Source organism: Anoplopoma fimbria, chromosome 10 (genome assembly GCF_027596085.1).
Source record: "Anoplopoma fimbria isolate UVic2021 breed Golden Eagle Sablefish chromosome 10, Afim_UVic_2022, whole genome shotgun sequence".
NCBI lineage: Eukaryota > Metazoa > Chordata > Actinopteri > Perciformes > Anoplopomatidae > Anoplopoma > Anoplopoma fimbria.
Window position 1 is genome coordinate 3,986,511 of NC_072458.1, and position 13,787 is coordinate 4,000,297.

At 47.7% G+C, this 13,787-nt stretch overlaps 1 protein-coding gene across 1 annotated transcript; it reads right to left on the reverse strand.

Annotated features, from left to right (window-relative positions):
• Positions 1-626: 626 nt before the first annotated feature.
• On the reverse strand, positions 627-8,400 carry ahdc1 (AT hook, DNA binding motif, containing 1). The gene is given in 7 exon segments (XM_054606003.1): positions 627-1,898; positions 2,627-3,360; positions 3,363-3,461; positions 3,464-4,359; positions 4,768-6,476; positions 6,608-7,921; positions 8,264-8,400. Coding segments are annotated over 5 exon segments (4,626 nt in total). The 5' UTR covers positions 7,802-7,921; positions 8,264-8,400; the 3' UTR covers positions 627-1,898; positions 2,627-2,632.
• Positions 8,401-13,787: the final 5,387 nt, after the last annotated feature.

Below are 13,787 nucleotides of genomic sequence, written 5' to 3' on the forward strand. Positions count from 1 at the left end.
CCATCCATGTCTGAGTCTATTTAGTCAGCCTGTTGACAAACTGTACACAATATGCAGCCAGTAAACTCCCCCCATCTGCTTTCTTTCCCTCCCACTCTCTCTGTCTGTCTGGCACGCACATGCATACACACAAGCTGCAGATGTATAATATTTGCTCTTTTATAGCAAGTTTCCCCATGAGGACATGAAATGAGCATGGGATCCCTTGCTGTGAGCTCTGTGCTACCACCAGCCTTTACACTGTTACGCCATTTCCTTATTTGGAAGTATTTTTGAAACAGTACATATTTGTACATTTTGTTTCAGTGGCTTTAGGACCTCTCCGACACTATTTTTCTGATTTCCTCAGTCTGGTTTCTTTTATTTCCCCTCCAACACATCCTCCCCTCCCCACCATCCATTCCTCTCCTCCCCTCCCTTTTACTCCCTGTCGAATTGTGTCCTTGACTGAACTCTCTCGCTCCCAGTCCCAGACAGCCTGGGCAAAACCCAATACTCAGGGAGGCTCTAAAACACACACACACACACACACACACACCATAGAAACACACAAACATCCTCACACCTCCTGATAATCTCTTAAAGAAGCAGTATGCTATAGACAAGATTACCAATGGCAAGAACAGAATGTGTATTTAAATATTTTGCACCTCAGATACGTACATGATATGTAACAGACAGATATACAATTTTTTTCATCACAAAAACCACCAAACAACACAAGACCACAGAAAAAAGAAAGGGAGAGAGTGAACGAAAGAATGAGACCCCGCCAAGACTTTGGTGCTGGGGAGCGTCACTCCTTTTGACCCCACAGGCACGCACACACACTCACACAAACATAAATGCACACACACACACACAAGTACATGCATTACTGCAGTCACGCAAACACCCTCCTTAGTCTCACATTCGCACACAGAAAACAAGAGTCTCTTTGGGGCCATTGTGTGATTTCAATGTCTCTTTCCCTTGTAGTTAAAACAGCAAAACACAGGATGTTGGGTCTCCATGCCGCAGTCCGCTCTCCCCCCCCCAAGAGCAGGGAAACCATGGCAGAACGCTGAGCAGAGCATGTTGATGACGGACCCTCAAAATGAAGAGGGGGGCCTCTGGCTTGGAGCTGGAGTCATATGTACAGATGCTGGTATTTCAAGAGCAGAAACTGGTTCAGTCCATTTTTCTCTTATGGGACACAACACAAGGAGTGCACATAGCGGGACATTTGCTAGGCTCATGGTATTTAAAAAGTTGATTTGGGCTCAGATGCCGTTCACGTTTGGGCACAAGACAGAAATGCAGAGTTAGTGAAGGTCGAGTGCAGAACATAGTTGCTGGTTTAGCAGAGGATGGGAGGGTTAAGAGTGAAAAGGTGAAAGAAACAGAAAGAGAGAGAGAGTTGTGTGATTGTCCATATTGTAGATGTACAGAACAGGACCAGAAAGATTTGGCGAGATACAGACTTCTGGGAAACTGAGTCCTCTATGTATCACAGCAGGACTTGAAGGAGTGAGGAAATAGGTTTGTTTCTGTCCATCAGCGTCTGGGATTCATCTGTCAGCTCCTCGTGGCCATCCCCTCTTTCCAGCACAGAGTGGGAGTGAGTGTTCACATGTATGACTTTATGTGTCCATGTATAGGTAGTGTAATAATCTGCACATGCGTGTTTGTGTGTGTCTGTTTCTGTGTGTGTGTGTGTGTGTGTGCATGCTTGGGTGTTTAAATTGCAGTTGATCTTGATTGTCAATGCTGGAGAATTTAAAGCTTTACTGTCCAAAGCTGGCAGCTAAATTCTCACCCTTCATTTCACAAACTCACACAAAGAAGTCTCCTTAACAAAAAAAGGAAAAGAAAACAAAAAACGTTTGCAAATCTGTAAAAGCTTGGATTGAGTGCACCTGAAAGAAAAAACAGGGGGAGAGAGAAAGAGGGGAAGAGAGATTGAGTTATATGTGACTATTGTATTTCTGACATTTGTAAAAAGAAAAGCATACAATGAGTTGAACCTTGACACTATTTTATCATCAGTCATTGCAAATATACTTGACTGTAAGTGAAACCAATCTTTTAAATGTTTGCTTTTAATCTTAAAGTAATGCGTTAACCTACGTGTGCACTGTTGTGTCGTTGTTGTTCTACTCTACTTTTATTGATTTATATATTTGTACTGCAACTTAAGAGTTTACTTCCACTTGAACATGTTTTGAGACACAAAATACCATGAAACACATCCACCATTAACTTCCATTAAATAAACAAGAATTTTCAAATATGGACCTAGAGAATACCTAGTGGTACCTGGAAGTCTGGCAAAAGCTATTAATAAATGTTATTTATCCATACCTTTCTATATTCCAATTAGATCAGGGTGTTTAGTAAAATATTTCAGTGCTTCATCTTGCAGTTAAACATATAGTTATGATAAGCTTTACAATTTGGTGTATCTGTTAATGGATTAATACATATGTAAATATTTTTTTTAAACTTTTCTTTAATGTCCAATTAAATATTGATTAATGAACTGCTTTCAAAACAAAAGTATGGTCTCATCAGTAATCAGGCACTCTTTTTGACATGTAGCTTTGGGTTTGGCCTTATTGTGGGTGCCTAAGTTAAATAAACTGACCTGCTGTTACAGGCTGGTGACGCTGAAGCTGTCGTCATTGGCTGTGTCCAGGAGCTGGCACAGCACCCCGCCTCCCTGAGCCGCTTGGGAGGGGTAGCGGTGTCCAATGCCCTGGTAGGATTGGTGGGACAAGGAGTAGCCACCAGTGTCCTCCTGATGGGGCGAGGAGTCCAGGGGAGGTTTGGGGTATGGGGAGTTAGGCAAGGGGCCCTGGCGGTGGCCTGTGCTCATAGCGTGGGGGGTCAGATCCCGCTTGTGGGAGGGCAAGGTCGAGGGAGGGCTGCACTCCTCATAAAGCACAGGTGTGGAGTGGGAGTGGAGGCTGGTACTGGGGTTGGAGTGTGTGTGGCTGGCTAGGTGAGAGTTGGGGTTGGTGTGTGTATTGTGGTGGGGCTGATTGTTGGTGTGGGGGTTTGAGTGGGAGAGGGGGCTGCTCTGGAGCAGTGAGGTGGGATGGGTGTTGCTGTGGGGCTGCGCGTTGTGATGGTGTGTGTCATGGAGGGTCGGTATCATGTGTGTGTGTGTGTTCGCGTTTGGGCTTGCGAGCTGATTTCCGTGTGTGTTTCCGTGAGGGCTTGTGTGCGGGTTGCTGTGTGTGTGCGCGGCTGTGTTTGAGTGTGTGCTGTGCGAGTGCGGGCTGGGGCTGCCGCTGTGCGACGTCTGTCCGTACCAGTAGGGGGAGCTGCAGTAGCTGGGAGAGTCATACTGGGAGAACTGTGGGTCTTTTGGAGGGGGCGATGTGAGGGACTCAGCGCCGTGGCGCAGAGGGGTGTTATCCGGGGCGAGGGAGAGCAGGAGGGGGAGAATGTCCTGGAGGGGACAGGGTGATAAGACTGGGGGGAGGAGGGGTAGGCTTGGGAGGGTACGGGGGAGATGAGACACTGGGTGAGAGGGACGAAGAGGATTCTCCAGGGTATAAGGCTGGATATCGCTCCTCAGAAGAGGGTGTGGAGGGGTGGGCAGAATAAGGGGAGGGGTACTCACAGGGGTCCTGGAGGTAGCTGGAAGGTGGTGCAGGATTGGGAGTGGCCAGGGGAGAGAGGCTACTACTGTCTCCACTGTAATAGTCCAGACCCTCCTGGAACAGCCCGGACCCCTCTGGACCTCCGGCAGTCGCTGCTCCAGATGAAGAGGCAGCCTTGCCCCTGCCTTTGGCCCCTGAAGGCCGCTCTCTCTGGCATGGAGACAAACCCCCTCTGCCGCCTCTAGACCCTCTGCCCCGTCCTCCAACGCCTCCCCGCTTAGGTCCAGGAGTGGGTGTTGGGGAGGGACTGGATGGGGAATCAGAGTGTAAAGCAGAACCTCCTTCTTTTTCTACTTGTGGCTCAGTCCGTTTCCTTCGACCCCGGCCGGGTTTGCTGGTTCCCGCGCCCTGGAAGAGGACGTTCTGGCTCCAGTTATACGAGGGCCCAGAAGCACTCTCATGCCAGTCCATCATCAGCTTCTCCAGGCTGGACAGACTTGATTGACCCCCCTCTCCACTATTAGACGTAGCCTCATTCAGTTTGTAGGTGCCACATGTGGAGCTAGGTCCACTACCAGTGGCTGCAGAGCCAAGATGTGACGAGTCAGAGGAGGATTCTGATAGACTTTCAGGAAAAGGTTGACGCTTGGCCTTCTGGGGGGTGTAGTTTGAGATATCCAAGATGTCTTTGGACTCATTGGAGCCATACTCACTGTAGCCGTGATACTGAGGCCCAAAACTGTCTGTTGACCAGCCCAAGTAACCTTGTCTGAAAAAGAAATATAAATATAGCAACACAAATTATTAAGTGCACTTGAGGAAAATGTGTGCGCTTATGTGTGCAGATATTTGAATTTCCACTGCTCTTTGTTGCAGTTTCACCAATCAGTAAGACAAACCTGCAGAGGAAACTGTTAGTAACTGTTCTGATAGATTACTAGCTGGAATAATACAGTGCAAGGTTAAAAATGAAAATTATGTGCTTGAGTGAAATATTTATATTACGTAATTCATATCTCTTTGATCCTGCTGTGGCTGGACTAAAAATATTTAATCCTTTATTAATAATTAAAGAAAAAAGTCAGATTATGTGTGAAAAGGCAATTTGAAATTTCTTGAATTATTTGTATGACTTTTTGAGCTTTATTTGTAATGCCAGGGCACACAAGTGATTTACCTGTAGCTCCACTGATTGGCGTTGTACTGTTTGAAACCTTCTGGAGAGGAGCTGAAGGGGCTACTTTTGGCCACAGACATGTATCCTCCTCCTGGTGATGTGGGTCCTGCCGACTCCCCCCGCAACATGGAGGGATGACCTGCTGCAGGATATCCACTGTAGCCTCGCTTGGCTGCCGCCTGGTAGCTAGAATAACCCATTTGACCAACAGTGGAGGCCTTGCCACTGTTGTGTCCAGATCCATACGCAAAGCTGCAATCTGAGGGTCTCTGTGGCACTGCAGGAGAAGAGGAGGAGTAGCCAGATGAGTAGTGGCCAAAAGAGGCGGGATGGGGGGAGCTAGGAGAGTGTGAGAGAGATGGAGGAGTGGATTTGGGATAGGTAGAAGTGGTGGGGGATGTTTGGGCCAGGCTGCCATAGCTGTATGGAGGCCTGGCTGAGGAGCAATGGGTCTGGGACGAACCTTCCACCCCAGAACTTGCACCCTTGGAGCTCCACTTGGGGAACGCAGGGGACCAGCTGTGACTTGCAGCTGGACTGGATGGCTCATAACCAGCGGTGGATGAAGCTTTTCGGGGGTCTGACTGCGAGGAGGAGATGTCCAACAGGTCTGAGGAATCATCTGAGTCGAGGAGTGACCGGAAATATCCAGCAAACAGGCTTTGTGAGTCCTCCCCGGCTGGCCCCACCCCTCTGCTACCTCCGTGACTGCTGTAAGCTCCTCCCCTTCCAACGTCACAGGAGGAAAAGCCTCCCCTTGGAGATCCTGTGAGCTGATACCCACCCAAACCTTTCTCCTTGTCCATACCCCCCTCCCCCCAGCCACCTGCCCCATTGGGCCAGTCCTGCCCCATCGACATCCCCACCCCTTTAAATGCACCATTTTTTCTCACACGTCTCTTCTTGACTATTTTATCTCCCCCAGACTCAGTGCCTACGATTCCCCCTCCCCTCCCACCTGCACCCTTTCCCCTTTTCTTAGGTAATCCATGCTCAGACAAGGGGCTCGGTTTCTGCTTCTTGCCAATGGTTTCAAAGAAGTCACTGAATGTGCTCTTATTGCGCTCACTGCCCCCAATCCCCCCTGCTCCTGCTCCACCTCTTCCAGTGCCCCCTCCTCTGCCCCCCCGGGGGCGTCTATACCCAGTGAGCTTGTGGAGCAGGGTGGATATCCCAGGATTTTCCAAGGGGGTATGAAAGCTTTCAGGCTCACTGGGTGTCCAGCAGCGCGGGGGAGAGCAGCGGCCAGTGGCAGGGGGCTGGCGGTTCAAAAAGGCCAATTTGGACAGAACATCTCCATACTCTGTTTTCACATCATTAGTATCATTGACATACGATGGATAGGGGCAAGGGAGTTTAGCCCGACGCCGCCTCTGGGGCTTCTTGGGCGGGTCTGCATTACCACCAGCATTCACGGCATTCGGAAGCTCTCCCGGTATTACGGGCAGAGCCTGTTTAGGTGGTCGTCCCCGTCTGCGTTTGAGAATAACCGGTAGTTCTCCAGGAGGGAACATCACCATAACACTCTTCCCATTGTTCTTCATTCGAAGAAGTGCCGTCGGCTCTCGAACTACCTCTGAGCCCTCCAGGCCGCCATCATTGCCCTTTTCTGGCCCTGTTACTGTCTCCAAATTGGAAATCTTGTAGCTCTTCTGTCGGCGGCTGAGGCTGACAGGAATGCGAGCCACCTTGACAACAATCTTCCTCACCTGTAAAGCAGAAACCAGAATGGGACATAAGCAACTGTAAATTGTATAAACATCTATTTCATACATGGAATGGCACTGTGTGTTATGTCAGAGCAGTAACTACAATGATATGTAACAATAAATTAACTTACACCTACAAAACGTCCACGTCTCTTGTTTTTGAGAGGGGATTGCCCCGACTCTGCAACAGGCTCCTGCTTCACAGTTAGAGGTGCAGCGATGGTGGATGTGTTTGCAAATGGGAGATGAGGGGTAGCACAGTGAGCCATAGAACGTGCTGCCTGACGCTGTTTCACACTTTTGGGAGCTGCTTTATGGACCGATTTTGGTGCAGGCCTAGATCTGGATTTAGGTCCAGGTTTATGCCCAAGTTTTGGCCCAGGTTTAGGTATAGCTTTAGATGCAGGTTTGGGTACAGTTAGTGCAAGAGCAATCTCTGTAGGGCAGGGAGCCATGGGGAGAACAGCCTCCACATGCTCTTCTTTCTCTCCAACAGCCACCTCCTCCTCTTTAACCCTCCAGATCTTCTCCTCCAATACTTCATCCTCCTCCTCTACTCCCCTCTCCCGTCCTGCTCTCTTCTCCCCATCCTCTAAGCTTCGGCGGAGGCGGGAGGATTTGCGGAGGTGACACGGAAAGCGAGGCCGCCCAGAGCTGCGGAGTGCATACTTCTTCTCTGCCTCCACAGGAAGAGGAGAGGAGCCTGTGTTCGGGTTTGGACCAATAGGGACCGGACAAAAGGTTGAGGGGTTGTCTGTCTCTGCAGTGAGGACGGGGGCAGCCCTCTGATTGGTGGAGGCAGGATGATTGCCAAGTTCCAAAGACATGGGTTGAGGTGAGGTTGTGTGTATGGCCTCTGGTGTGAGAGTCCTGGAGCGTTCCCGTCCCACAGAACCCGTAAGTGGGTTGTTTTCCATGTGTCCACAATTATCCATGTGCGCTTGTGAGACAGCCTGTGCGTGCACATCTGGGTCTATGTGCGTTTGCATGTCCCCGAGTGTCTCTGCAAATGTAGGTGTCTCAGCGGTAGTGTGAGTCTCCGTCTGCCTGCGCGGGCAGTTGCTGTGCCCCAGCCTTCTTTGTTGACGGAGGCCGTTCGCCAGGGCTGAAGGAGAGGAGGGAAAGGGGTCGGAGGTCACCGGTGCCAGTCCATTTTTAGAGGGATCCTGGGACCCCTCCTGGAGCCCGAGTTCCCTTGACCAGAGCTCTGGCCCTGCCAGCCCCTCCAGGTCCCCCACACACGCTTTTTCCTCTGCTTGCGTCCCACCACAGCCTACTGGAGCCCCAGTTTGGCTGGAATGTAGGTGATCTGACAAACCACTCATTCAGTGGACAGTCTTCCTGGTGCTGAGGGAGGAAAGAGGGATTTTTTTCTGATGTATAAAAATGTGTGTTTCTTGCTTGTAAGTGTCTTCCTCTAACAACAGGAAAGATGATTCAGTGACCTGAGGACAGAAATAAAAACAATATGGTCAAAAACATTATATTCTAATATATTATAAAAACAATATCAACTGGATGGGAAGTCCACAAATATGTTAACATTTTCTTGTTGCATTTTAGACATTTCATCTAAACTCCTTGCTGCTACATATATAGTGGTCATCAAACACTATAGAAATAAAAATCTAACATTTGCAGCACAGATGAAATTGTGGCTGTGTGATAGATTTTTTGGCAATGGGCCATACAGTTAATTCGTAACGCACTCTATTCTATTAACTGTGCCGCCCACGCAGCAGAATTACAACATTAGATTACGTTCACCATTCATACCCCGCTTTTACCGAATGGTTGTGGCGCTGATTCTGATTTTGATTCTGAGTTGAGCCTCACTCTGTCTGCCTGACTGGCTCTGTTCTGCAGGGGATCATTGGGTCATCAATACTGCAGTGGAGTGCTCGCATACTTCTCGCTCACCCCTCTGCTCCTGTCTTTTGCCCATGGTTGCTAGAGAGAGAGACAGAGACAGACAGACAGACAGACGGGGGAAGGGATAGTGTGTTGAAAAAAGTGGGAGAAATAGTGAGTGGTGGGGGGCGAGATAGAAAAAGTAAGGGGTGAGGAGGAGGGTGGAGCAGAGAGAAAAAGAGAATAAGAGATTAGAACATGATGTCACAGCATGCATCATCAGACCAGACTATAATCAGTATTTTGGTGAGGGCTGCACCATCTCACATCAGACGCTTTTATTTTGGGGAGGATGACTTGCAATACATATTTTTAAACTCTAATTGTGGTTAGTAATTCATTTCAATGTGTCCCAGCAGATTGAATGTACACATGTAAAGCAGTGCCACTTCAGCTATTCTGTGGAAATTTCAATGTTCTCCATAACAAACACTGAGGATCATCACTACATGATGAAGAACATGTTCACAAAATCGTGCATTTGTGCATTTTTTTCTCCCCGATGTACATGTTGTAAAAATTCAAAATTTACAATCAGCAGTTCAGTAGTGGTAAAAAAAAAAGCACACAAACTCATACAGCATGCCACATATCGCCAAAACTATTGAAATACATTACAAAGCACTAGACTTGGAGGGTGCAACAAGAATGTGTGAATAATCGCAGCCACCAGGGGGAAGCAGAGAGGTGATGAATAGAGGTGTTGAGAGGATGGAGAGATGAAGGTGACAGAGGGACAGGAACTATAGAGGGATTATTGAAACCCGGAGCAGAGGGGAAATGGAAGTACAGACTGCCAGAACACACACACAAGTCCTATGAAATCTGCTATCGGACTCACACATGACTGCATGCATGCACACATTCAAACACAAACACAAAAAATGCACGCATATACACGCACGGTTGGCTACAACACTGTACCACACTCTGCACATACAACCCAATCGTGTCCATCCTCAGATCACTCTGCCTCCCTCTCGAACATATGGTCCAGATTAGGAGGGGGAGGGGGGGGACAGAGAGTGAGAGAGAAAGAAAGAGTGGGACAAGGAAAGGAGGGGAGGGGGTAAAAGACACGATAAGTGCAAGTGTGGGTGAGAAAGTATGAAAGAGGGCGAGAGACAGAAGAAGTGCAGAGAGGGGAAAGACGTGATTGAGACAAGGAAAGGATGGTAAATTGGGCAGAGGCAGACAGATTTAAGAAAAACAAAAGAAGGGAGAAAAAGTTGAAGGAGGCGAGCGGGAGAAACGGTAGAGAAGGAGAAGGAGGAGGAGGAGGAGTATGAGAGATTTGCTGTAGAAGAGTTTAGGGCTGCACACATGGAGCGGACCAACCTCAGAGTTCTGCTGCTCTGAGGAATGACACAATTAGGACAAACACACATGGAGATGAACACACACACAACACATTCTTTCTTTAACCCCCTCACCCATTCTCTCTTGTGCCCAGTGCTGTTCTCCCTGCCTCTCTTCTCTCTCGTTCTCACTTTCTCTCTCGTCTAATTAACAGCATTCCTTAATTAAGGCTCCATCTGACCGGTGTATGAGAGAGAAGGGAGAAGAACACATGCTTTAATTAAACATTGCTGCACATGTGCTAACACATACATGCGCGCCCTGTCACTCACAGACACACAAAGACACATGCAAATTTGCCCCCACAGCTTCATCCTCCCACACGCTCCACACACCGATTTGCACATAAAGACATACATGCCACAAACGCACGCAGACACACATATAGTCATGCACGATCACACACAAAACAAAGACACGCATGCAAATATCTCTCTACTGTGCTCGGCGGGGGGTATTCTGACAGAGCTTAGATACCAGCCAATCAACTGCTCCCACTATGATTCATTGTTTAAGCAAACACTCCTGGCATCCATCAGCTGCCATTCCAATATATTCATCGTCATACGTAGCAAATGCGTTTTGGTGCATTTTACTGTGAATGGCTCAGTGGCGTAGCATTGTCTCTGTGAGAACAGCCAATGTTGTGCGCTGCTCCCACATGATGAGCTGTTGAATCTGTCTCACAAAGAGCACCTCTCCTATGACTACTGTTTCAAAAAAATCTTTTATCTTATATATTTATTATCTGCACGTAAAAGTTTTTGGTGCTGTTATGCGCTCACAGGGAAGGCAACACAACGCGCCACAGCGTGTATGTGCGCAGATGCCAGTGGGAAATCAGAGATGGGAACTTGTCATTTTCCAGTTTGGGCAGTTGCCCTGTTGTGCATAGTCTGAAAGGAACAATCATTCTGTACATGGTAGCTGTACAGCATATCTATTCTCTCACCATCTATCTCACTGCCACAAAGGCTTACAGACTCACAGGCCTGCCAGCAGCAACCCTCAATGAGGAACTAGACCCTGTGTGTCTGTGTGCGTGTGTGTGTGTGTGTGTGTGTGTGTGTGTGTGTGTGTGTGTGTGTGTGTGTGTGTGTGTGTGTGTGTGTGTGTGTGTGTGAGTGTGTGTTTGTGTGTGAGAGAGAGAGAGAGAGAGAGAGAGAGAGAGAGAGAGAGAGAGAGAGAGAGAGACCACGCATGTGTGTCTCTGCGAGTGCACGTGTGAGTGTGTGTCTTCCTGGGTGTGTTTGTAAAAGCACTCACTGAGCTCTAACGGGTGTGCAGTTGTTGCTAAGAGACAGGCAGCAGCACCGAAACAAGCAGGGGGGTAAGGGAGGGGGACATGGAGGGGAGGGAGAAAGAGAGAGAGAGGTAGTGAGAGAGATAGAGAGGTGGTGAGGGGAGGAGGGGGGTGCTCCGCAGAGAGGTTTACACAGATAAGAAGAAGAGGGGATAAAACAGAGAGAGATGGAGAAAGTGTATGTGAGGCCAAGAGAGTGGAAGAGGTGGAGCGAGGGGGGGGGTCCGTAGAGACTGAGTGACACTGTGCAGAAACTCAATTACCATCAGCCTCTCAACCTGCAGCTCCGACAGCCTCAAACCTACGTATGACACACGACAATGCACAACTTTTTCTTCCAAAAGAAAATCATTAAGAGAAGATATACAAAGAAATCAACAAAACTGTTTGACAACTTGATGACAAACTGTTCTCAAGTCATCCTTGAGGTGTTTGCTGTGGGAACAAGTGTGTCATGTTGTGTTCCAGGTAATAAACGTCTGTCTGACTTTGTCATTGAAACATCACATGACATGAAACAGCATCACTTTGAAGAGGCCTCTTAATGTCAGTACTCACTGTGTGAGTGTCAAATCAAATACTTAACCATGAATTCTAGGCCTCTGAATGTGGAGCTAAATAAGTAGAAAAAAATTGAATATATAAATGTCTTATTAATGCAAACTGATGTGACTCGATTGGGGATAAAAAAACAAAAAACGTTATTCAACTACAGCAGCATTACAGAACATACGAAAAAACGTATTTAAGATAAGCACAAACTATATTGTAACTTGATATCATCAGAGTGTATCAAGACTGACACCAGACAAAGACTTTGAGGGGCTGAGACCAAGTCAAGACCAGGATCAGTCGGGTGTCTGAAATGAAAAAACGGTTTTGCTTTAGAGGCAGACTGCGTACCTTCCACTAAACTTTCCTTTCTTTATGCTTGTTTTCTAAGCGGAGATAAAAGGTTGACGTGGTCCCAGCTGTCTCATCAGTGTTACATTGCAGAATTTACATACTGCTGTGCATTTCTTTTTGGAGGCTGTTTTTGTACCTAAACCACTCTTTGTGGTTTAGGTACCTTTCAAATCTACAGTAAAGATCGTGCTGACATCTCCTCCATCTCCTGTCTCCCGCGTTCACTTTGTTGGAGTGGGTGTGAAGGACGGCAGGGAGGAGTGACAGCCAATAAGAGTAGCAAATATTTCAAGTTTTTTGTTGCATTTGAAGCAGGACGTTTTATATCCAATCACATTATTGATAACAAATAGATAAGATAATGCAGAGGCAATTTAGTGTTATCCCCATGACTGATCTAGAAAACAAATTCAGAGGTTTCTCTGTCTGAGACCGAGACGAGACTTTCAAAAGGTCAAAAGGTCAAAAGGTCTCAAGACCAAGACCAATCTTAAGTACTACGACTTTATCTTAAACTGATCCTGTTGGTTGACAGGTTGGATTTAAAGGCTTTATCTTTCTTCCCACTGTGGGGAGAAAGTTTTTCTATATTGACTTTATATTCAGCCAAACTGTGCAAAGTTTTAATTCGACTCAAAATAAGAATAAAAATGTAAAAATAAAAGTTGAAGTTTTAAGATCTTTCCTTGACTGCAGTGCGTTAAAGCCCAAACGGCAGTAACGCTGAACAGCTAGAATTTAAGCACATCCAAACTTAACAGACCTGGAGTTGTTTTAGAGCTTGAGGTGTGTGTTAGTGTGCCAAAGCGGGCGAGGAATGTTATCCACATATATCCTACTACTGGGGCCGGCATGCTTGCACACAAATTACCAGCAGCAACCTTCAAAAACAAATCTGAACTTTGGGCTTTGGTGGGCTGCAGCTCCATGCACACACCCGTCAGTCAAACAGAGACAGTCCAACTAACGGCTGCACTTACACACAGACCCCCCACCCACCCACACTCTCCTTTACTCTGACCTCTCCTCCAACATCCCCAAAAAGAAAAAAGAAAAAACACTCCCATCTCCCCAGCTGCAGGAAATTCCTAATGATCTCCATCATCAGTGTGCGTGCTGTATCTCCTGCCAAGAGCAAGCATGTGAACGCACACACAGAACAAACGCACCCACACACACAAAGAGTATAAATGCACAGAGAGCAACACATAAACCATATGTGCGGACAAACAAAGAGGCAGACAGACGTTGGGATAGACAGACACACATCTAACGTAAACAGACTTCACACAGACCAAATACAGTGGCTGCTCAGCCGAGGATGCACACAGGGGACTGGAGAAGTAGCTCGAAACACTAGTCAACAAAAAAAAACAGCCCCCCCCCCACCCACCCCCATCTGACTGTTTCGCTTTCTGACTGTTTCTCCTGTTGTTTCTGCATGAACCTACATGTTGTAGTTATTTTAAGATGAGGACGACTGTTTTACCCCCTTCCTCTTCCTCCTTCACCCCCTCCTCACTTTTCTTAACTGTTCCTTCGCTCATGTCTCCAGCAGCCCCCCCCCCCACACACACACACACCTCCCGCCCCCAGTTTCTCTCCCACAACACCATTCCCACTCCCCAACTCATCTTCAACTCAGCCTGACACTCTCTCTCCTCTCTCTCCTTCTCTCTCTCCCTCCTGCAGGCAGTTTCCTGGCGCTGCTGATGGCCGCCCCTCCGTCAGGTCATGTGACTAACCGCGCCAGCTGGGAACAGCTAGGAGTGTGCACATGTGCGCACTCAAAAAACACAAACGGGGTTACACACACACAAACAAGGATACGC